Here is a 25,883-nt window from a genome sequence, read left to right on the forward strand (position 1 = left end):
AGTAATGGAACAGTTCTACCAAGGCATATCTCAGCAGTCCATTTTAATTTCCCTAATACTTTGCTTCCATGTTTTCCTACAGCCATCACTGCTGCTATTGATACCCACGCCTGCTTTCCCCGCTCACTTCTGCCCAGATCATGCTCTGGGTCCTATCTGAAACAGAACAACCTCATTTTACTCTATATTGCAGTGATGGCTAACCTTTTTGCCATCATGTGCCAGGAGGGGTGGCGGTGGGGGGGGGGGGTTTGTGCGTGTGCCCACGCCCATAATTCCAGGCAACCCACCCCGCACATGCACATGCAACAGCCCCCCCCACCCCCGGTAGATCCATTTTTCTCTCTCAATTGGCTCCAGAGCCTTTCTAGAAGTCTGGGGAGGATGAAAACGGCCTTCCCCACCCCTCTGGAGGCTCTCCGGAGGCCTGAAACAGCCCATTTGACAACTTCTGGTGGGACCGGAAAGCCCGTTTTTTGCTGGGGAGGCGAGAACAGCCTCCCCCCCAGGCCAGAAATGGCCCATTTGCCATCTTCTGAGATCGCGTGCCCACTGATATGGCTATGTGTGCCACCTGTGGCACACGTGTCATTGGTTCACCATCATAGCTATATTGTATAGAATCAGACTTTGTTGAAATAATTGAATATGGCTTGTAGAACAGCATCTTTCTGGTCATGTGGAATTCAAAGCTGTATATATCAGTAGGAACATAAAGGGTAAATTGAACTCTTCAGGAGTGTGTGTGAAAAAACAAAAAGGAGTAAGTGTAACATAATTCGAGTTCCTTTTCTTTTCTCCTCTCATAAAGGTTCAGACTTTGATATTTTTATTCTCATTTTTTTCAGTTTTAATATATTTATTTAATTCACTGAAAAAATGTATTTGTGGAGACCTGATTCATTATTCTCTTTCTACTTAATTGGAGCATTCAAGGTGGCTAGGAAGCAATAAGATGCAAATACCAAATAAAAATATAAATATTCATATACAAATTAAGGCTGAATGAATTAATTGCACAATGAGTGCCTGAAGTTAATAATTTTTTATTATAAAAGGTAGTAACTAAAAGTATTGTTCTCAACCTACCTAGAGAATTTAACAAGACCTATTTGGTCAAGAGTTGATTTGAACACACACAGTTCCGAGCTTTCAAAGTGTGATATTTATCATCTAACCATATGAATTTCTCTAATTTAATGAAGAACATTAACTATACAGTAGATATGACATGGAATAAGAGTTTCAGTAAATTACTTCACCCATTAGCTTTCAGGCCAATAGCAGCCACTCTCTCCATTGTACCCATCTTGTAAGAACACCTAAGTTATAGCCACAAAATTTCAAATGTACCCCAAACGTTGAGGACTCTAGATCAGGGGTGTCAAACTTGATTTCATTCATTGATCTCGGGGGGCTGGGGTAGGCATGACAAGGGTGGGCATGGCCAGTTTGACCTCACTCATGTCAGGGGCACCTGTCATGGCCCAAGCGCTCTGCCAGCGAAAATGGGCTCCTGAGCTCCTGCAACCCTCCGCTAGCCAGAGCTCGGGAGGGCCGCATGCAGCCATCCCAAGCTCCGTTTTCACTGGCAGAGTCACTGTGAGACGGTCCTTCACTATTTCCAGGGCAGATCTAAGTACCCCTTGTGCCGGATCTGGCCCCTGGGCCTTGAGTTTGACACTCCTGCTCTAGATCAACAAATGCACCTGTTTCTATCCTATATTCAATAGTAGTTTTTCACTGAAGCAATTTTCAGGATCAGAGATGTTTAGGTACATCTGTAGCAATCTTCAAACCCAGTTCAGCCTGCAGGCTTTCTTCTCATATGTTTTCCACTAGCTTTCAGATGTATATTACAGTATTAACACCCCAAGGCATACAGTGAATTAATGGCAAATTCTGTTTCAAAATAGTTTTTTTAGATATATGATTTTTTCATTAGAAGCTGTGATTATGCTAAATAACTTTCTTATTCAGTACAGATATTTCAGACAAGACTGGTATATCATCACTACATTGGCTATCTTTTCTCCCCATAACATTTAGAAAGAGTTAGAATCAGTTGTCTGAAGTGGTCATTTATGTAGTCACAAATCAGAATTGTGTTTCTGTAACGTAGAATTATTTTAGCTTTTTTTTTAGTTGAAAGTGTATTTGTATTTTTAATATGCATGATTGAAATATGTTCTTCAGCTTCTGAAAATCATGCAGCGAACATCCCTAGTTAAAAGAAAGAAAAAGGAAATTGAATGTGTTAACTACACTGACACCACTTAAAAAATCTTCTTCATGGGTTCACTTCAAGATAACAAAAAAGGAGGTGACTACATATCCGAAATATCATCTGTAGTTCCCTGTTTGTGTATTGGATAATACAATCCAGTCAATTTTTAGCACAGCATCAAAGCCGGGAGGAGACTGGATAGCACTGCTTTGAACATTAGCAATATATGTAGTATCTGAATATAAAGAAGGGAGGCCATTCAGTTAACACAAAAGAGCAACCCAATCAACATTTAGAAAATGAGCCACGTTGATGTGCTTTAGAAGAAAGAACAATAATGTCATGATAAACTTAGACATCCTTTTAAAAAAAATCCACTCCATATATTGAGTAATATTTACATCTGTACAGAAGATACAAAGATTATTGGTACCATCTGAAGCCATAATATTGAGATCTTATGCCAAATATTACCAATATTTTGGATTTTATCGATTTTGAATACATTACATCATTATGGTCTTAATCCTGAAGTTATTTCACACTGTGCAATACTTCATACTAGAGACATAGCCAAGAGGATGGAATTGTAACACAGAATACTGTATGACAATTTTACTATTTAAATATGCAACAAGTATATTAAATGAAGCATTGATTCTCAATTACTGATATGCCCTTTATGTGTTTAGAGAAGAACACAGAATAAATCAGAAGATATTTATTTCTGGAAAATTTAATTGAAATGTTTAGTTTTATAATTTGAAAATGCTAGAAATTATTTTCTAGTATACGGTACTTAATAACCTACAGTTTACAGATCTTCTTCAAAAAGTAATCTTAAATTACTTATAGTTGTCATATGATAGTTGTATTATACAGTCTTATTATTTTTTTGTCAAATGTACTTTTAAAAAGTCTCTACAACAAAATTTAGACAGCATAAGAAGTCTTGCCAAAAAATTTAAAGAAGTGCCTCTCCTTAAAATAGAAGACATGAGAGAAAATGTGAAATGTGACAGGGAACATATGGAGAGAAACGTTACATATTTTATTCATTTTTATTTTATTTTTTACAATATTTCAACTCAAAATCTTTTTCAACCCGCCTCCCTGACCTTTATGTTCTCTTCTGAAAATTTTAATATTTTAGCCCTAGGCATTATCCTACAATAATTCAGAAAGACATAAAAATAGTACAGGGTTCACTATTCTTAACCCTATGAAGAGAACATCTTTATACAATAAAAATTCTATTCAAATCATATTGTAAATTCATCCTGGGTTATCAAAGGAAAAAAGCATTGATCAAAACAATTCTTGGATCTAAAATCAAATCAAACCAAATTAATTTCTTGTAAACGGTTCAACAAAATAATTTTAAAAGAGCAGAATGACTTCATTACTCCTTTTCATGCAAAAGACTAGTATTCAACTCCCCATAGAGGAAATCACAGTAATACTATTTATACAGCTGAATTGCTTGGTGGAGCATATGTATGTTTGATATCCTTTCCTACTATAAAATTTAATTTTAAATCTAATGTTTTATTGCAGTTTTAATAGCAATAGTATAAGGCAAGCTAAGCAAGCTAATATCCTTACAGAAAAATATGTGTAGATATTATTATTGAGAAGAATTCATGATTCTGAGTTCAAAGTCATCATCATTCCACTAATGGTAAATTAAAAACCTATTTTTACAGAATCCGTTTTTGCAAGTTTTTCAGTTATAGGTTATGGTATGTGGGAAAGAGACAGTAAAACTATCAGAAATAGTATATATTATCTCAATTGGATTTCAATTAAAAAAAGCTGGACCATCTCTTAATTTCCAACAGAAACTCTCTATTTAAGCTGATTTTGTAATGAGATGGAAAGCTGCTCAGTTTGCCTCTATGTTGAAGATACAGATTTTATCTCCATTTATTCAGAATCCTTGTAAGAAGTCTTGTAGTTGAGCAACTATTTCTGTATCTACAGTTTCCATAAGAGCTTGAAAGCTTTGTTCTCCCAGCAATTCCTGCTGTGCTTTTAGTTTCTCATATACAAATTGCTGCAGTGACACAGAGTGTACTGGATCCTTTAGTGCAAGCTGCAGGATAAAGATAAGAAAAATATATAATTTAACAAAACAGGCAAACCTGTAATAATCAGTCTTATAATCTTAATGGCAGTGAAAAGGGCTTTTGTTTCCTGTACTGCTTACACTGAAAACATATTCTACCGGTTAAATCCTTGAAAAGAAAATTTCTGCTACTTCATCAATTGAAATGAATACACTTAGATTCAGTGCCTATTGTATAACCTAATTATGTACTGTGAACTTCATATCTGTGTTTTTGTCTTTAGTTATTCAAGACAGATGTTAAAAGCCCAACAGACTGATAAACATTTGAGATGTTTTACTCACATAGAAAAGGTAAATATAACATTATGTGTAAGCTTTATGATACTATATATTTTACAGAAAATTCCTTCTTAGTAATGCTGTTAAAAGAATAAGTTATAGGAAAACTTGTGCCCTTTGAGGCAGCAGTCCTCAAAGAGTTATCCATGCTTAATTTGTTTTAAAAACACAACAAAACTGTAAGGAAGGAAAATGACATTTTTATTTAGCCCATGAACAAGTATATCTAGATAGCAAACTGAAAATTTTCATATGCAGGTTATCATCTTCTTACAGTGATACGATGAATGCCAATTTAACTTACTATATTTCTACATTTGGATATTCATAAATATAATTTGTCAGTAAAACAGTGCCCCCCTCTCTGTAATTACTCTTTTTTTGACAACATATAAGTAGGCAACTTATTTGCTAATAACATCAAGACCTCAGGTATGTATCCAATTTTCTATGAGAAATGAGCAAAAACATACTGCTCCACCGTTATCAGAAAGTCATCTTTAACCAAAAGCAAAAAACAAAACCAGGCAACACCTTACCCCCATATTCTACTGCAAAATTTTCTGAGAAATTTATGGTGAAATTTGCGGCATGAACGAAGAATTGAAATTGAGCCTCTGGTGGCTCAGCAGACTAAGTCTGTCTGTTATTAACAGAGCTGTTTGCAATTACTGCAAGCTCAAGTCCCACCAGGCCCAAGGTTGACTCAGCCTTCCATCCTTTATAAGGTAGGTAAAATGAGGACCCAGATTGTTGGGGGCAATAAAGTTGACTTTGTATATAATATACAAATAGATGAAGACTATTGCTTAATACAGTGTAAGCCGCCCTGAGTCTTCGGAGAAGGGCAGGATATAAATTCAAATAAAAAATAAAATAAAAATAGACAGAGTCCCTGTCAATAATATTGTAAGCCCTAATGTTGAGTTTTAAAGTTGTATCTTTAATGAAAGTATATAATAAATAAAATAAAATTATATACAGCTCAGTCTCAAGATTTACAGCAGGATTGAAAACCAAAATGTATTAATGCAGCAAACAGTATTCTATATTTGTCTGAGACTAAATGAACACTGAGTAATACAGAAATGAAATCACTATATTGCCAATGAAAAGAGTAATATATATTTAAATGAAACTATATAATGTAAAATTGTATTATAACAAGAATAATCCTTAGGAGAAAAGTAGAGTTGCTTTTAATTTCATATATTGGAACTTTCCTATTCAAAGAATGTTTTTAATTTCTGGCTTTTTACTTTACTCTACATTCCCACTTAAATCAGTGCCTTCAGATATATTGGTTTATATTCTCACATTCTCAAATTAGTATTGGGATATTGAAATAGTTAGCAGTCTTTGAACTTTTCTTCCATGAACCTTTATGGATGAAAAAAACTGAATTATGTTCATCTTGCTGTCAATGGATATTGTTAATGTCTTCCATTTATACTTCTATGGTGTAAGTGAACTCTCTGATAATACGATTCTTGAAGAGCATTGAAGAATTACTGTACAGCTTGCTAAATTCTCCACTTTTCTCCTTGCAAATTATTTTAACAATTCAGTGCTGTATGCCTGCCATAGTATTGTTATTTGAACAAAGACATATAAAGGGATAACACATTATGTACAGTTTAACTGTCAAATTATTAATAGCATCAAATCTCCTTAGGCAACAATAAGAAGCCACTTTTTTCTGTCAGATTAATTTATTCACTGTCAGCAATTTTGTAATTATCAGCTTCTCTAAAATATTTCTAGATAGCCATCACTTTTTACAGAATATCTAATATTTTATTTGAAGCTAATAATATAGGTTTCTTTTTAAAAATATTGGTAGATATAAAATGTCCCAAATTAAAGACCTGATTTAGCTAAAATCACTCATTTTTAATGATGTGAAGAAAGAAGTACATTTGATACCTGAGTTTATACAATTTGTAAACTGAAAAGAAAGTAATACCACTGTCTTGGCAAGAACTATCTTGGCCCTCTTTCAACTGGCACCCGGCAACCACCTCTTCATTAATCTATTGAGCTGCTTCCAGCCCAGTTGGTTATTATTGAATTCTCAGTATCTGTGCTGAGCTTGCTTTTATCTTGCCTTTACCATCACACATGTTTTGCTGTCTAATGATTTTTAGACTGTAAGCCTGGAGGCAAGTATTGTATTATCACAGATTTTTATAAGGTCCTATGAAGAATGCTTTAAGTAGCATTTTGAATAATTAGGGAAAAAATCTTCTTTATGGGCTTCACATGGAGATATTTTTTGTCATGGAGGAACACATCTGGGAGGAAGAAAAAGTTAGCTTACAGATTGCTGAAGATTAATTAATATAATTAAGAATTTGACTATACCATCTTTTTTCTTTTGTCCTGTTCTGTGGGTGGCTCTTCTTCTTCTATCACTTTTGGTTCTTCAAAACTAGACATCAACATGCAACTAAAAAAATGAAATTTTTTTTATTAGATTTCCAATCATCCTAAGAAGGATTTTAAGGAATTGTATAAATGTATGGTGTTCTACAGAAGTATGCATGAAGAGTATTGTGAAAAGTGAACAATAATAAAAACTTGAAATGAAAATCTTGAAAATGCATTTAAAATATTATCTATCTTTATGAGCCAATCTAAGAGTAATATATAATCACATTTATAATATTTCCACATAAGAATATCAAACTGCATCTACTCCCTCTAGTGACAAACTAAGCTAAAATGAGTTATTTATTTGGTAGCTTCACTGCAGTATGCACATGCAAAGTAAAGTTCTACTTACTCTTTGAATGTTCTTGTTTCTATATCTTCAGTCATAACATCATGCAACCCTTCAACTGAAATATTTATGATACCACAAAATTTATCTTGGACAATACTAGAAAAGACATGGAAATTATTTAAATTGTTTAGTTAAATAGAAAATAAGTTTAGCATCACTTTTACTAAATCTTTTCAGTTTTCTTTTCTTTGTTTAATGTTTAGCAGATCACTCACATTTATCCCAAAGCTAAGAATATCTTGGTTTCAGAATATTGTGTAACAACCAGTATTATAGATTCTACATGGAAAACAGTTGCAATTCAGAGATAGAGCGAGCGCACGTGCTAGCTAAATAGACTACAATCTAAGAATAAAAAAGGCTGCAATTATTTCCTTGTAACACGTGTAGCACAATCTATCTTGACAATCTAGTCACACTGGCATATGTATGTTTAATAACATGTTTTTTGTTTAAGCAATGAGATGGGACCCTGCTCAACAATTCCCTATATAATCCATAAAGCTAAGGACTTCCCTAGTCTCAAATATATATTCCATTTTGACAGCAGAACTTGCAATACTCAGGAATATTAAAATTCAAACCATGTAACACAGCAACATTTACCAGCATTAGGCAGTTATTCATCATCTCTCTATGACTCCTGGATGTTCTTTATCTTTCCAATTTACCTTAATTTTCTTCTTCTTGGAATAATAGCACACTTTTAAATCAATGAAACGCAACATGGATCATTTTTCTTTTCTAAAAATTCATAACTACAACTATATAGGACCATAAGGTATTAGTATATAAAAATGACGCTTGCTTTGCATCATTAGTAGATGTATACACATTGCTGTTTTTTTTTTAAAGTAGAGTTCCTGGAACATTATAATTACCCCATGCACCACATCTAGATTTTTTCCTTCTTTGAGTCAAAGAAGCATATGCTTTGAAAGAAACTGAAATTGAAACTAAATCTCTTTTCTCTTTATTCCTCCTGCTTTCTACAGTTCTGATACCATACACTACTGTACACTCATATACCACACTGATAGGGCAAGTCGCTTGTATACTAACAGATAGCAAACTTCCCTTTTAGAACTGAAGTTGTTACTTAGTTGAGTAATAAAATGTCTGCAAGAAAACAACCAAGCTCAGACAGTACCAAAGAGCCCATATACCCTATACAATTTGGTCTCCACCAAATTTTTTAAAGGGCAACAAAAATTATATGGGAGGAGGTTGATAAAATCTGCTGCTGCCTCCTATGGGCTATTTAAAAAAAACAAACCAAAAACCTCCAATATGCAAAGTACTTTTATTGGAATGCAAAGTGCTTTTATCAGAGGGAAATGAGGATTGAGACCAGAATAAATAAATATTCTTCTAAATACTGTTTTATTATTCCTGATAATATAATTTTTTGCACAATAATTTCATAATAAAAGCTGTCTTATCCAACAAATATTGCAGAGCTTTATGATGGTGTTCAAACAGATGATAATATGAAATAAAAGAAATTATTTCTAGGAATTTATCAATATAGTAATGAACCATTAAAAAAAACTGTTCTTTTTAACATAACATCTAATATCAAATTTATGCAGAATGCTGAACATAAATAACATTAATGATTAATAATTGCTACAGACAGATCAATTAAAATTGAGTAATTATAGATAAAATATAGTTACAATCAATAAAATGCAGATATTAAAATTAGAACAAAATGTAAAGGTAGAAAAAACATCAGCTGCATTTTAACCTTCCAGCCTAACATCAGTAGTTAAACTTGCCATTTACAAAAGTCATCTACTGTTGCCTTCTATACACATGAAAAGAAAAAGTGTGATGAATGTATTACAGTGTTGAATGTTCAAATAAGATAACCTGTGCTTGGTTTTCAAGGGCCGTTGATTTAGAAAGTTCAACAGGATCCAATTCAGAACTTCCCAATGGGTTCTGAGATACGGTAACATTGTAACTACCAGCCTGATAAAAGCCATAGTATTCTATTGCATTGTCAGAGTTCTTTTGCACATTGTACTTCTGTTTCAATTTAATGATTTTGTAAAATAAAAAGAAGATCATAGCACAGGCAAAAATGAAAAAGATTAATAAAATGTCAAAAGCCTGCTTTAGTTTCTCTACCTGCTGTGAACAAATTAGTGGTGTTTTAAATGATACAGAAACAGCTTCCGGAGATAATACTTTATTTTCTTTCGTCGTCAAATTAGCAGGTATCTTCTGTGTTGCTATTTGTTCTTGTTTTGACTTCCTACTAGAATTTTCTTCATTGAGATTTTGATAAGCAGGTGTATAAGATGCTTTTATCAATGATGTAACTGCATTTGCATTAAAGTTCAACTGTTCTTTAACTGTATTCCTTGTGAGGTACATATTCTGTGCCATTAATGAAGTAGTAAAGCTCTGCTGGATTCCTGCAGCTTTACTGTTCTTGAAAATTTCAAGGCTTGTACTGTTGAAACAATTGTTGAACAAATGCAAACTAGCATAATTCATATACCTTCCATGCAGACTGGAAGGACTTTGGCAAAGGAGTTTCACGGATATAGAAGAAGCAGCTAGCCAATTCATCAATCTGTGTAATTTACAGCTACAATCCCAAGAATTGTAATTTGCCTGTAAGTGAGTTAAAGAAATCAAAGGCTTGAATACTATTGGCTGTAAAAATGTAAGATTATTGAAAGATAGATCAAGTATTTTCAAAGACGATCCTATTCCTTCAAAAGTATTACCTGAAATATCAATTATTTTGTTTCTGTCAAGATGCAAAAACTTCAAACGATCCAACAATGAGAAAGTATGGGAACTGATTTTTACTAAATTATTATCACTCAAAACTAGCTTTTTAAGATTGACTAGCCCTGAAAATCCATTTGGATTAATAGTGTTTATTTTTGCACTTTTTAAAAATAGATATTCAAGCTTGCTAAGTCCTTTAAATGCAAAAGGAGGAATTGACCCAACAGGGTTTTGTGACAATGAAAGTTTTTGAAGTTTCCTAAGTAGTAGAAATGCTGTGGATGGCACACATGTTAAATTATTTCCTTCGAGGTGCAAGCCTGTAAGATTATAAAGGTGCTGGAATGCTCTGTCTGATATTTGTGAAATCTTATTGTTTGCTAGGTTCAGAATTCGAAGATTAATCATGCCAAAGAAAATGCGGCTACCAAGGATTCTGAGGTGATTGTTTTGCAGCATTAGATAATGAACGGAAGTGAGGTTACCAAATAATCCTTCGGAAACAAAGTCAATCTCATTATTCTGAAGATATAAAGAATGAAGATTTGAAAGTCCTTCAAATGTTCCAGGATACAAATATTTTATATGATTATTATTCAGCTGTAGGTACCATAATTTTTTCAATTCAGCAAATATATTTGGATATACGTATACAATGCCAGAATTGTCCAAGTGTAGTACAACAAGCTGCTGGAGGCTTATCAGTGCATTGGGATTTACATGTGATATATTGTTGCCACTTAAGTACAGATATAAAGTATTCTGTGAAAAATTGTTTGGAATAAAAGAAAGACTTGAATTACGACAGTCAACTTGTCTGCCTATACACTGCTGGCAAACTGATGGACAACAAAATATATTCTTTTGGATCATCATCAGCAGAAGACAATTGAAAATATGTCGAAATGACTCAAAGTGATGAAGTTGATACATATCTCAGGCTTTGACTCTCCAAGTCACCTTTGACTGCGCTATCAGGGAAAAAAGTTTAAAAAATGCTTATTCAAAATTCTCATAGCTCATTACTTTTATCAGTATTACTTGAACAATTATTTAGAAGTGCTTTATAGGTAGTCTTCAATTTATGATTACAATTTTTCTATTTATCTAATCATCAATTTATCTAATCATCTATTGCAATGTCCTTCCTGTTGAAGACTACTTCAGCTTCAATCGCAACAATACAAGAGCAAACAATAGATTTAAACTCAATGTAAACCACTTCAATCTTGATTGCAGAAAATATTACTTCTGTAACAGAGTTATTAACACTTGGAACTCACTAACTGACTCTGTGGTCTCTTCTCAAAATCCCAAAGCTTTAACCAAAAACTGTCTACCATTGACCTCACCCCATTCTTAAGAAGTCTGTAAGGGGCGTGCATAAGAACACAAACGTGCCTACTGTTCCTGTCCTATTATTTCCTTTCATTATATCTAATTAATATAGTTATTACATACTTATGCTCACATATATGCTTATATATTATATAGTTGTTACATGTCAATGCTTATATATACTGTTGTGACAAAATAAATAAATAAATAAATAAAAATAAGCAATTGAGATCAAAATTTAAATGGTCTCAAAATGCTAAGTGAGCCATTAGTTAGTTGAGTTTTGCCCCATTTTACGACCTTTCTTGCCACATTTATTATGTGAATCACTGCAGCTGTTCAGTTAGTAACTTGGTTGTTAAGGGAATTTAGCTTCCCCATTGACTTTGCTTGTCAGAAGGTCACAAAAGGTGATCACATGACCCTGACACACTGCAGTCACTTTTTTCAGTGCCATTTTAACTTGAAAAGTCACTGAACAAACTGTTGTAAGTCAAGGACTACCTTTACTATATTTTATTGTATCGTTTATAGTTTAAATTAAATTTACATTTATCGTATTTGAAGATTGTTAATGATAAAATTAAATGTTTGCATTATTTAAACACAATGTAAAAGTTCTGTTACAAAATTGTCAGATAAGTTATGTTTTAGGTTATAAATTATATTCTTCAACCTTTAATGATTCATTCTTCATAGCTGCACATAGCTTATATTAACAACATTTCTACTATTCTATGTTTAAAATATATTAAAATTCTCACCCAGAATATGAAGCTCATTTTGTCAGTTAAATGTTTCCCTTCTGTTGAAATTTCTCACTTTGCCTACCAGTCCTGCAATTGTTCCTACAGGAAATACTACTCTTCCCATCGGCTCCTCTACAATGACTGGCTGAAATCAAGTTACCATGGATACAGGAAACTGAGAGACAGGAAGTCATTTTATCTACAGTTCTGAAATGCAGATGGAAAAAAAATCTCTAACTTAAAACTAAACTTGATATATTTTTCTTCCCCAACTACTGAATAGGTTGAAGCAAATATAACAGCAATTAAATATGTAAGGTATTTGCAAATGGTGAAAGCAATTTCTTATAAGCAGAGAAAGAAATATTTCACTGTATTCAAACTTAGAAAGTGTTCCCACCCCCCAAAAAAATCAAACTACTACTAACGCAAATGTTATGGTCCATGCAGAATGCGTGAATGCACATAGAAGAAATGGTCATAGGTAGCAAAAATAATAGTTATAAAAGAATCAGTTGCTAATCTGTGGCCACATATCCTTGGCTTTGCTTCACTGCCACCAGATTTCTTTGTAAAAGTCTATTTTTGCTTTTTCTTCCCTTGAGCCAGGCAGCACACCTTCTATTTAGCCAATATGACAGCATTATAAACCATAGAGGTTTTCCACTTTTCCATATACTTCGCCTGCTGCATTTGTTTTTTCACAGCAAGGGAGAATGAAGTAAAAATAAATAAGTGTCCACTTCATGAGGGCACAGCAAAAAGCACTCCCAAGGCATGCAGAAAATAATTATATTGCTTCAGAAGGAGACAGAATTTTCCACTAAGAAAAGCATGCCAACTTAACTATAAAGGAAAACTATCAAAGCTGTCTCTAATGTGTTTCCTCCAGAGCAAAAGAACCAAATAACTTCAGAAGTTAATTGCTTAAAGCTCCACAATGTTAGCTGTACTGATCTCCGACTGGTGCTGTTTTTGAATATAAAGTAGTCCTAACAAATGTTGGTGAATAGATAAGACATCTGATTTCTCAAAGTTCTTTTTGAAGAGGAAGCATTGTGCTACAATAAGACAAAAAAGATCCTCTAATTGGCCTGATCCAGTCAATTATCACTCAATGAATTATTTCATTTATAAAGAGTCCCATCTTCTGAAAGGAGGTGCTAGCTTAAGAAATCATCTTTGGTTGACAATTTTAACAAATGCCTGATGTCAATAATTCATTTTTATTGAAACTGAACATAATGGTTGCCTTTCCAAATGCTCTTGATGTTTTTCCATCTGGATGTAGAGCAAAAATGGCTGTGACTGCTCTGACAGATGCTTATTACGCAGAGAAAGACAAGGGAAATAAAATCTTCCTGATATTCCTGGATGTATGGGTATTGTTGATCGTGGTATCTTAATGGTCTAACTATCTAGCATGTTTAATATAATTTACTATGTTGTTTTATCAGAAGATTTGGTTACTAGGTGCCACTTTTCCACCAATATAAAAGGTATTAAGACACATCTAAACCTCCTAGGAGTTTTCCAAAGGAATCTAGCAAGGCTTTCCCTTTCCTTTGTGTTATTTTGTATCTATATGAAGGCTCATTCACAGATCAGGAACATGTTACCAATATGTTGATCAGAATCCTTTCCTGTAATTTGGAGTCGGATAAATTCAGGATTTCGGAATGGCCCAAGCAGTAAAGAATTGGAAATGGCACTAGATGTGGAAAAACAATCTAAAGCTAAATATGGGCCAGGAATAGGATTTTAGGATTTAGGAAATATAAATATTCTGGTTGGGACATACCATATTTTTAGCACTATAAGATGCACCTAGCTTTAGAGGAGGAAAACAAGAAAAAAGATTCTGTCCCAAATAGTGTACTAATATATTTAATACAATATAGCAGAACAATATATCAGCCATATAAAGCGAATAGTGGTATTAAAAACCATCGTCACTGTCATTAACAAATGAGGAGAGACTTTAAGATTCAAGCACTCTTCTACTTTTCTGGAAACCCCAAGAACTCATCATCGCTAGTGTCAGAATTTATGAAGCTCAGTTGCTCACAATCTGTCAGTTTTGTAAGCTATATTAGGCTGGAAGCTTCCAAGCTGCCACCTTCTCATGTGTGGGAAAGTAGGAGGGGGGGATTTAATTGAGGGTTTGTATTTAGACAAAATAGCATTCTTCCCTTCGGTCAAGGTCAGGACGAGCCTGCATCTGGAGAAGGATGGGATGGATGGTGATTGGAGCATGTGATCGACTGATGAGTGAGTGGATGATTTGGGGGGGGGGGGTTGATTTACTGAGGGAAAGCCCGGAACTCTCAGATTTGGGTTTTCCCAATATGTGCCAGTATACTACTCTGATAAATGAAACTTTGAGAAAATGCTTGCCTCAGAGTTTTTAATTGGAGCAGAGGTTTTTCTGGAACGCTGACACAATCACTGATATCACTTTCTTCGCTATCTTCATATATGATACCATCTTCAGTTCCATCTAAGGCATTGCTACTGCCACAATTTTTGAATGACCGTACAACGATTTCATCCTTCACTGAGTGCCATGATGTTTTAACTCATTCACAAACTTGAATGATAGGGGGCCTCTTCATTCATCCAGTAGGTGTCAGATTATGATTACCAGCAGTCATCCATTTGTTCCACTCTTCTCGCATAAAGACTTGTGGTCGTCAAGATGTTGCAACTGGCTGGTAAAACCTCCAGGAATTACAGCTACATGAGTTTTCATTTCTTTAAATCTCTTTTTTGTAGTTTCGCTAATATGTGCTTTAAACTGGTAGAGCACTAATAAAGCAGTTTTTTTCAGAAGCCCTCCAGGATGTTTGGACGACACTTTTTCAACCCATATTCATTCCATTTTCATTCATCCATCCTTTCTCATGAACATGCACAACCACTCCTTGTGAAATCACTTGTGGAAAGGTCTTCCTTTTGAAAATTCGGTGGCAATTTGGTGCCATCTGCACAGGACAACAAAACCGTGTAAATGCGTTTTCTCATGTCCTGAGGTTTCCACGGTTATGGTTTTGGCACCTTTCATATCAACAGCTTTATTAGATGGCACATAAAAGGTTAGAGGGACTTCATCCATATTCCCAATCTGGCCAATTTCAAAATCATTTTTCTTCCTAGCATCGATTACAAATTTATGAAAAAACAGAATCTTAAATTCATTTTCTTTGGGCATTTTTTGCGCAATTCTAATTTTGGTGCGCATAGCAAGGCCATATCGCCTCATAAATCTGTAGCACCCCGATGGTGATCCAGTAAAATCCTGAATGCCTTTCTCTACAGCAATGCATTTGGCTTCATATATTATTGTTTTTGTAGAAACCGAGAAGCCATTATTCTGGTGACGCGTGATCCATTCTTTCCTGTCCATGTCTAACTGTGGCCACTTTGCAGCATGCCCACGAAAAGTGTGCTTACTTTTATCTATTTTTTGCAGCTGATCCACCTGTTTCCTCCACTCTCATCGTTTTTTCAGTTGGAGGTGGCCCAAAATGTCTCTCCACTGCTCTGTTTCCATAATCCTGAGCATATTTTACTACTTCCAATTTAAAAGGAATTTTATATGCTGGTGTTTTCTGCTTTGATATCCTTGTACGTAACATGAGGAGGTACCGTAGTATTTTCTGCAAGAAAATACAGTAGTGAAAGAACTGTCAGTAATGTGTCCTTTATTGTTATGAAAGCACTGTAGCTGAGACCATCAAGGAATATAGAGCAGCAGTGTAGTGATGGCAGGAAGCGGAGCCTGAGAGGGCCACAAATAGGTGTCCTCTCATGTGCCAGCTCTGCCTATTGACTCCTGCACTGTGGAAAAGAAACAGAAGAGACGGGGCTTAGCACTGTATTTCAAAGATCCAAAGCCCGTACCTGGAACAAACAGAAGCAAAGGCACTCTGGAACTGTGTAACAGAAACCAGGTTTATTCAGGCCGGAGCCTTGGCACTCATTGAGTTCTGTCCACGTTTGGGTGTAAAGTCAGCGCTGGGGGCCTCTGCCTCCCAGTGTCTTTTATAGGGGGAGCTGGTCCACGCCCCTCTGACCACCATCCGGTATTCATCTGGCTAACGTCCTTGCAGCAAACAGCAAACAGCCTGGTCAGCTTCAGCACGTGGCTCATCAGGGCTTCACTCCAATGTGCCCACCACTGGTCAGCTGAGTCATGGCTAGATCCCGGCCTCCCGTAACCCCACTGATCAGCAGGCTAGCTGACCAGAAACCCTGCCATTGCTGCCTCTTCCATGTCTTCTGCCTCTGCTGGGGAATTCTGGAGCAACAATCCCCGCAGCCTGGAATAGCTGATCGGCAGTATTCCAGCAGGCCAATCCAACCACCAAGCAGCTGTTGCTGCCACCATTCACTACTGTTGCCGCACCAACCCTTACCCAGGTATGCTGCCCTTGCTGCCTCCTCCGTGTCTGCTGCCTCCGCCGGGGAACACTACAACTTTCACTGAGCAGTGGTGAACAGTGCCACCAATTCCCACCGCTTGGAACAGCTGATCGGTGGTCTTCTGGGATGCGAAGGCTCCAGCGTTCCCTGGCAGAGGCAGCAGACACAGAGGAGGCAGCAATGGCAGCGTACCTGAGGGGGAGGGGGTTGGTGCGGCAGCAGCTACTGGCAGCAGTGGCAAATGGCGGCAGTGATCCCCGCTGCCTGGAACAGGTGATCAGTGGTATTCTGGGAGGCCGATCCAACCGCCGAGCAACTGCTGCCGTTTGCCGCTGCAACCCCCCCCCCCCAGGTATAGCAAACCACTGTGCCCAGTCTGTGACACACTATTTACTCGATAAGACGCACAGACATTTCCAACCACTTTTGGGGGCAAAAAAGTGTGTCTTATGTAGCGAAAAATATGGTACTTAGGCAATAAAGACATAGAAAAATGACCAATTAGGCATTAGATCCAGAATCAAATTTAATCAGAATAGCAATCCAATATTAAACAGAGACTTCACTTGACTGCATCATGGGGATTGTGAAACACTCTTAAAATTAGGAAGTCTTTTTTAGCATTTAGTCAGACTTTACCTCCTATGGTTAAGTTAATTATTCCAGCGATTCTGGAATAAGAGAGAACATAATCTTCACTTCATTCTCTTGAAATCATTTCTGATATTTGAAAAGTGCTATTGTATTTCCTCTCAGCTGACTTTTTAAAAGGCTAAACATAACTAGATCATTCATCCTCTTTTCGGTGATAATTTTCTAATCTGCTGATCATCCTTGTTGTGGAGTCATCCTTGAAAAATCTCTGTGGTTGTTCCAATTTTCTCTGAATTCTGATTGTAGTGTGGCCTCCAAAATTGGATACAGTAATTGAAATGGGGCGTGACCAACAATTACTTCCTGTGAGTTGTAAATTATTATGTTGATGCAGTCCAAAACTTCATTTGCCTTTCTGGCAGTCATATTACGCTGATGGCAGTCATATTCAGTTTGCAATCAACTGCTATTCTGAGATTTTGCTTCTGAAGTGTCATTACCAACAGATATTCCCACCTCCACCTTCTATACCCAAACATTTAATTTCTGTTCCCTAAGCAAGTGACTTCTCTATTAAGTTTTATTTTGTTACTATGAGTGCAGTTCTGCGTTATACCAAGATAGTTTTGAATGTTCTTTCCCTCTTCTAGGATATTAGATATCTCACTACAGGGAGTCATCATGATGACTTTGGAGAAAGTGCAGCAACAATAGACTGAGAAGCATGCATTAAGCTCAGGGAAATGAAATAATATTTAATACTTAATATCAACTCTTTTAAATGTTTCATGTTTTTTTATGAAGCTTTATTTTACTATATTTTTCTAAGTCACCCAGAGATATTAATTAAGTTCAAAGCATAAACATTTTCTAAATTAAAAAAAAGAAAGAAATTAAACATTTATTAAACTTTTTTTTGGCTTATCAGTTTGCTTATTTGTATCAATTGCCATTGTTTATATAGATCTAGTAAATTAAACTATGGGTTTAATTGACCAAATCTTGTAACTACTATTCAATCTGTATAGTCTGAGGATATGAAGAGAATCCTTAAATAGCTCCCCAAATGCCACTATTCTGCCTGCCAGCCCTGGAATGCAGCTGTCTTCTTCAGTTGAATCTAAGGCCTTCTCAGAAAAAATACTAAATATATTAATCCTTAGTCATGAAACTCTTAATTTTATTTATTTTTTATTTACAATCTTTTCTTACCGGACTTGCCTCTTCTTTAGTACTGCTTAAGCCCTACAACATTCTGATCTGGAAGAATGGGAAAATCTCTTGAGCAAAAATATATTTCCTTTATTTCCACCAGAATGTGGAAACATGTTTATGGATGAAAAAGGTGATGTATCTGGGTTCAACTCTATTACTGGTATTATCCAATACAGGTAATGTTTGAGTTATGACAGTTCACTTAGTGACCTTTTGAAATTATGTGATAACACCCCCCAAGTGTTTACAACAAAGTCCCAAAATTACAAATGTTGCAGCATCACGGCAGTCATCCGCTCTTACGAATGACCATAGAGGCACTGCAACATTCACCCTATTCCCACGCACCCCCAGCTCTCCACAACTACTTCTCCCCTCCCATCCTGTCATACCAGACTCACCTTGCAAAGTTCTGTCTCCTCGCTGCCATAGTTTCTTTGCCTTTGAGGGAGAGGACAGCAGGACGATTTTGCTCCCAGAGTCCGATCGGCTTGCAAATGCTTTTCACACTTAGAGTGAAATGATCTTGCCACGATCTTGCGTGACTTCAGGCACTCATTTGCATTTGCAGAGAATTGGTGCCTGAAGTCACGCAAGATCATAGCCCCCAGAACATTTCAGTCTTGGGGTGAAAAGCATTTGCAAGCTGATCAGATCCTGGGAGCAAAATCGTGTTGAGCAAAGTCTGGTTGGCTTCCAAATGCTTTTCACACTGGGAGTGAAATGTTTTGGAAGCTGTGATCTCGCACGACTTCAGGTATTCATATGCTTTTGCAGAGAATTGGTGCCTGAAGTCATGCGAGATCACACACCCCTGAACATTTCACTTTCGGCATGAAAAACATTTTAAGCCAACTGGACACTGGGAGTGAAATCGTCCTGCTTGCCTCTGTCTCAAAGGCAAAGAAACAGCAGCAGAGAGGAGACAGATCTTTGCAAGGTAAGCGAGTCTGGCAAAGCAGGATGGGAGGGGGGAAGCAGGAGATATCTCAGTGGGTTGGGGAGGCTTTGGGTAGCCTGTTCCATCACAAGGCCCCCATGGCCTTCCCCACCCTGAGGTACCTTGTGCATTTAACAATCTGCGCATTCGATTAGTGAATGTGTCATGCCCCTGTCAAGAGTCTGAATCTGTGGTGGAAGATGAGTTGGAACAAGGACTGACAGCGAGTGACAGGGTAGCTCCGTTGGCCATGGAGGAAACTGGGGAAGGGCAGAGTCAGCTCAGGAAAAGCTGTTCAGAATTAGTAAGGCCTGCAAACATGGAGCTCAGACGAGGAGCAAGAAGCACCCCTTCCTAATGCAAGGGCTCAGAGAATGCAGAGAAGGCTTGATCAGTGCAGACAGAGCAGGCCATATGCAAGGAGAGTGCCCTGCCCAGTTTCACCAGGCACACGTGGGGAATGAGACTTAAAGAGATGCTGTGGGGAGGGGCATTTGCCAGGAACAAACTCTACGTTCCTGAAGTATTATGTGCCGATGTTTGAACTTTCCAAGAGTCCTTGCATTCCTTGTTGGCATTTTGGACTAATTATCTGGATCTTTTGTTCCCCGAACTCATTGCTTGGCTCTTGTTATGCCAAATACATTTGGGATTTATTGCTGTGAAGCCTTGGTGCAGACAGCGGGGCTGGACTAATTGCAGCCAGAGGCTGCTTGAGGTTTGTGTGGGGGTTTGTTCTCACTCAACCCTGGGACTTGCCACAAATGTGGGAGCATTTGGGGAGCTTTGGAGCAATAAAGGGGCAGTTTGAACTGCCAGCTGTTTGTATTATCTCTGTGCCATGCCGTGCCCTGGGTCATCACAGAATGCCTGGGCGAAAGCAGGGAGTGATCACGTTCAAGTTACATGATTTACTCCTATGATCCTTGAGCTACAAATGTACTTGGCAGGCTCCATTACATTCATAACTTGAAGATTACCTGTACTACAATAATCAAAATGACTTTCATAGTTAAGAAGTTATTTTTCTAAAGCTCAACAGAAGCATCCATAATCTCTATGGAGTTTCAGTAGTTTTCAATTTGTTTTGTATTAACTTGTTTAACTGTTTATTCCTATGGTCAACAAAAAAGATGATGAAACTAGAACATTCATATATCACTATCAGTCAGGAGCCAGAAGCCAAAGCACTGGGCAAATAACTTTTTATATATGAACCTAAAATAATGTATATTCAAGCTTATATGGGAACAAATTTGTGAGGATTTGAATCAAAGAAAATTCAAAAATGAAAGTTGCACATTGACAAGGCTGACTGCTCACTGTATTTTGTAGCCAATAAATCTAAAATGTTGCTTACCTGTTGTCTGATGGCAGTAGTGAAAGCAGAGCCAAAGCTGAAAGCTTTCTTCTCTCTGGCTGCGTTATATTATCCATGCGATCAACCCACATTTCAATTATGTGACCAAGGAGATGGTCTGGCTAGAGAAAAACAAAGTAAAAATTTCATTCATAAGCAAGATAAACAACCTAGCTATTTGCAATACAATGAGAAAATATAATTTTATATTTTAGAGTTTTTGTTATTCTGCCAACAAAATAATCAACTAACTTGGATTCCAAAATACAAAACAATAATTTTGCACACTATAAATAAAACATGCATACAGCTGGGGACAAAACTATGTATGGCATATGTGAAAATAAACTACATAAGAAATCTAAATTCAAAATAAAAATGTGTCAACATACATTTCATGAAGTATATATTTTTGAAGCTACACATTACCATAATCTCTTCTAAAATTATTTTTGAGATCTCTTAATAGAAAAGCCTGATATCTGATGCTATTTCTTTAATCATAATTGCTAAGCAGGATTTATCTTCTAAATTATCCTTGCTGAATAAAGTGAATTTCCCTGGATAGAAACATTAAATAAATTAACTAGTTCATTATTATTTAATGACTAAACATTTCACAGAAAATGACTGCTTTGAGATAATTTTTTAATATATTCAATTAATATAAGCCCACTAGGAAATACAAACTGGAAAAATGTGATTTTTTTAAAAAAGGTGGATATTTAAAAGATAGCTGTCCATGTATAACAGAATGAAAATTTGAGGCACAATAAACAAATTACTTCATAAGTAATTACTTATGAACATATAAAAGAAGGAATACAGATACCAATATTAGTAGCAAATGGAAGGCCCCAAAACATAGTAAAATTATAAAAGAAATTCAGATAACAATAGCAAATATAAAGGAAACAGCTGATATGAACTACATAAATGATAACATAGAAGAAGTAATAACAACAGAACTAGTACAGGTCAGCGTAGGTATAGTTGTAATATAAATTAAACTTAAAAAAAGAATAAAAAGTGAAAAGTGCAAAAGTGCAAAAGAGAAAAGAGAAAGAAAGAAAGAAAGAAAGAAAGAGAAAGAGAAAGAGAAAGAGAAAGAGAAAGAGAAAGAGAAAAGAGAAAGTAATGTATCATATTTATGACTAAGGCAACAAATGTTTAAAAAGTGACCAAAAGAAGAAGAAAATGAATCAGTGAAGATAATAAATTGATCTGTTCAAAACTGCTCTAACTTCAATTAACAAGCTAAATATTAGCTCAAATTCACTATACTGAAAAAAAAAGACTTCCAGTGCCAAGAAAAAAAATGCTCTGACAGGAATAATTTAAATGTTGGTCAATTTATGTCTTTCAAAAGACATAATGCATAAAATATAAATCACTTACTTCTTGGTTAAACTCACAAGCCATCTGGTTTAGGAGCAATGAGAAAAAACTTTTATTTTGCAACAAGATTCTACCAATGACTCCCAGGTAAGTTGACATCTCAACTGGGTATCTCTGAAATATAAACAGTTCATTTTAGCTTTCTTGTCAGTGAGAAAGTATGAACATGATAAAAACATGCTGGACTGATTAAATAAGGGCATTCCATGGATCCTACTGCATTATCAATTTTACAGCACTGTATATTTACTGTACATGGGCGTTTGTAAGGTGCAACCATATGAGAAAACCTCAAATAAGTACCTATGAGAATATAAAGAAGGAATGAATTTTATTATTTCTCTGTCTTTCATCCTTTCCAAGGATTTACAATAACAATTCTATGAATGCCTGTCAAAATAAATACCACTGAGTTCAATAAGTGAGCAAAGGAGCCAAAGATTTTACAACAATTCTTTAAAAACAAGTTTTTTTATACATTATAGTTATCTGTGAGTTGTAGGGATTTGCTTTAAAATGTGCTATTAACTAGCTCATTGTTGTTATTCTCAATGGCAACACTCTTCAGTGCAAAGATTTTATGAAACAGTATCGTGAAGTGATACAAGTGGATAAAAAAGTGTTAAATGTTGTTATTGTAACACTTCCCATTATCAAATACCAGATATTTGAAGTAAGAAAACTTTTTAAAAGATCTAGAAATGGCAATACACTAGTTCTATAAATTTGCACTACATATTTCACTCTGATTTTAAAAGTAATAAAAAAGTATTCTTATGATACCTGTATACAGAGCCATTCTATAAACTACCATAAATACTGAAACTTATCATATTAAGAGAAAAGAAATGAAGTTAGCAGTAATTAATACTGAATATAAATTTATATAGGAAGCATTTTTCAGTAGTTCCTCATTTTTTTAAATTTTTAACTAAGGAACATATTATGGCTATGAAGCCCTTACCTCTCCCTGTACAATTCCACGAATCACAGATGGCAAAAGAGGTTGAAACATTTCAGGGCCCAGCACTGGATTCACTTTGAATACGTTTTCTACAACCTAAAAGATATTAATCAAATTAATTGTTCAAATAGTCTCCTGTTTCAATCGACAGAGAAGAAAATGCTTAGTACACTATAATATATATGGCATAAAACAATACTGATACACTTGAGCTAAGCTTGACTTCTGGTGACTAGATAAACATAACCAAGCTGTATTATTGGCAACACTATTGGAGTAATTTGCTATTACTTTCCTTGATCATTCTTTTCATTTCCTTGTCTAGCTTATAAATTTGGTATTCCCTAATGTTCTGTATTATGCTTTTGTTCATTTGAACATATTGATATTTTTTCAACAACTATGTTGAGCTTTGTCTCCTGTTCCCATTTACCAAACTGAATGCTGTTATACTAGAACCAAAAAAATCTGGCTTTCTTAAAGTGGAGAGAGAGATGAGCAATACTCATTTTTGATGCCTTAAAACAAAAGACAGATGGGTTGAATGTCATTGGTGTGTATATACTTTAGGATCACTTCATGGGAAGCAATCCGCTCCCACCACAAATATAAAGATAAAAAGACAGACTGCTGCAATGATGTCAGTGAGGTTATAACAAGTGGTGTGTGGCATTATTCAGACAAAACATTAAGTTCAGATAACAATGTTAAATGAAAACTTGTCTCTCCCTAATTTTCAAAAGTGAGACAAAGTAAATATCTCCTTTTTAATAAAGAAAGATTCAAAAAGGATGTTTGACATCCTTGACATCCTGAAATTCCTGAAAACTGCTTGCTGATATTCCCATGAAAAATTTATCCAACATTCCACTTTATATGTATCTCTAGAATTCAGGATAAAACTTCAGTCAGAATCTTAAGCATCTAAACAAAACTATACAGTATATGCCAAACAATAATTGTATGTTCTGTATTACTTTTATTTTCCTGAAAAAGTTGAAAAAAATTACAACTTGGTAACAACAAAAACAGAACAGCTTCAGCAATAGTGAACAGCATGAAACTATAATTGTTTCTAAAATGTCATCAATGCCTTTATGTATTTTATGAAGAGAGAGGTTTTTAAATGATACGGTTAATCTAAGATATATAATTAAAATCTTCTAGATTTTTGCTTTCTTATTCAAAATGCCAACTTCCTGAAAAGCAAGGTTGTCTACAAGTTTTGCTTTTATATACTCCAAGGGTGTCAAACTCACGTCGTCATGGCTGACGATCATGGCATGTAACATATTGGGACTTTTTCCCCCTTCACTAAACTGGGCGTGGACATGACCAGCACATGACGCATCTGGCCCGTGGGACGGGAGTTAGACAGCCCTGAAATACTCTCTTCATTTCTTTGCCTTCAACTTTTGGATCTGAAGCTCTTTCTATTCTTCAATTGCACATTTGTTTCTATGGAATTGTCTTGAAAAGTTTCACTCCACAATAAATCTTTTCCTATTACCTTGATTTTGAAATTAAATTGTTTCAGTACACAAACTATTTCAAACTATCGTATATTATTTTGAAGGACAAGATATAGATGGTAAAGTGACTTTTAAGTACTTTATTTATAAACCATATTTATTTAATAAATTTGATGGGGAGTGAAGAAAGTGTAATATTCATCAGAAGTGTTCATTTATTTTCAATTTCACAGTCCAACAACACTTAGGAGACTGTGAGTTCTAGTTTTGCTTTAAGCATGAAAGCCAGGTGGATGACTTTGGGTCAATCATTCTCAGCCCAACCAATTTCACAGATTTGTTGTTGGATGGAAAATAGGACGAAGATTACGTATGTTTGCCACCTTGAGTTATTTATGAAAATAATAAAGGCAGGATATAAACAAACAAATAAATATAATTTAGTAATAATAATTTAATTTGACTAAGAAGTAGAGTTAATTGAGTAAGGAGTATCAACATATGTACCATTTTACAAAATCTGTAATGCTTATTTAATAACAGATAATGAAATGCAAGCAATGACAAGTTTACAAATGCATTTAATTTAAAAATATTCTACACATTAGAACATCCCAACAATAAATTAGGACATTTATTTACCTTCAGCACTTGAACCTGACCTTCAGTAGTTACATCTTTTAAGATCTCACAAAATGATCTGCAGAGATCAGATGAATAGATCTAGAATAAAAATTAATGTATAATTCTATTGTCAATTTGCTTATAAAAATTATTGTAAGTCATGACATACTAATTGTCAAAGATGCACATTTATTAAATCAATAATTATAATTTTAATATCATTTTATAGTAGCTTAAGCTGTTTTGTCTTCTAGCTTTAATATCCAACACAATCTTATAATATAATGTTTACTTTCATTTGCTTTAAAAGAATTATTTTTAAAATGTTCCTCCTCCAACATTTCTTTGTCTGTAACAGGTGGATACAATAAAATTAGGCTTATGCATTGTTGCATATAAACTCACTGAAGGACAATTCATTCATTATCTCTTCAATTGCATCCCTCTGTGTCAACTGGTTATTGCTAGAACACAATGATTTCCAGAAACAACTTTTCCAAAAAGGCAAAGGCTCAGGGAAGGAGGACATAAAATTTCAGTCAACTGAATTCTAATTTGTCTCATCTATTCTAATAAAGCTAACAGGACAGGCAATGAGGCATATAGAAGCAACAGTAAGATAGCAAGAAGT

General features: G+C 35.3%; 2 protein-coding genes across 7 annotated transcripts in view; both read right to left on the bottom strand.

The window, feature by feature from the left end:
• Positions 1–3,276: 3,276 nt before the first annotated feature.
• The window catches only part of IPO11 (importin 11), a 65,235-nt gene continuing 42,628 nt past the window's right edge, over positions 3,277–25,883 (bottom strand). For 4 of the 6 annotated variants that reach the window (XM_058169678.1, XM_058169675.1, XM_058169674.1 and 1 more), the window contains 7 exons: positions 25,271–25,351; positions 23,157–23,252; positions 22,193–22,306; positions 20,795–20,916; positions 7,423–7,518; positions 7,002–7,086; positions 3,277–4,322 (listed from right to left, as the gene is read on the bottom strand). In XM_058169678.1, the coding sequence (XP_058025661.1) occupies positions 4,158–4,322; positions 7,002–7,086; positions 7,423–7,518; positions 20,795–20,916; positions 22,193–22,306; positions 23,157–23,252; positions 25,271–25,351 (759 nt within the window). In that variant the 3' untranslated portion in view covers positions 3,277–4,157. Of the gene's footprint in view, positions 4,323–7,001; positions 7,087–7,422; positions 7,519–15,518; positions 15,920–20,794; positions 20,917–22,192; positions 22,307–23,156; positions 23,253–25,270; positions 25,352–25,883 lie in introns of those variants that run through there. The other 2 variants (XR_009153513.1, XM_058169677.1) reach the window with 2 other exon arrangements.
• On the bottom strand, positions 7,514–15,372 carry LRRC70 (leucine rich repeat containing 70). Its single transcript, XM_058169686.1, has 2 exons — positions 12,276–15,372; positions 7,514–11,144 (listed from the first exon to the last, which is right to left on the bottom strand). Exon 2 carries the CDS (start codon positions 11,104–11,106, stop codon positions 9,268–9,270), a length of 1,839 nt encoding a protein of 612 aa, XP_058025669.1. The 5' UTR covers positions 11,107–11,144; positions 12,276–15,372; the 3' UTR covers positions 7,514–9,267.

This window comes from Ahaetulla prasina, chromosome 2 (assembly GCF_028640845.1).
Source record: "Ahaetulla prasina isolate Xishuangbanna chromosome 2, ASM2864084v1, whole genome shotgun sequence".
NCBI classification, from domain to species: Eukaryota; Metazoa; Chordata; class Lepidosauria; order Squamata; family Colubridae; genus Ahaetulla; species Ahaetulla prasina.

What these genes read in the sequence shown, in the direction of transcription:
- LRRC70 (XM_058169686.1), bottom strand. Translation starts at nt 11,106, where the DNA reads ATGTATCAACTTCATCACTTTGAGTCATTTCGACATATTTTCAATTGT.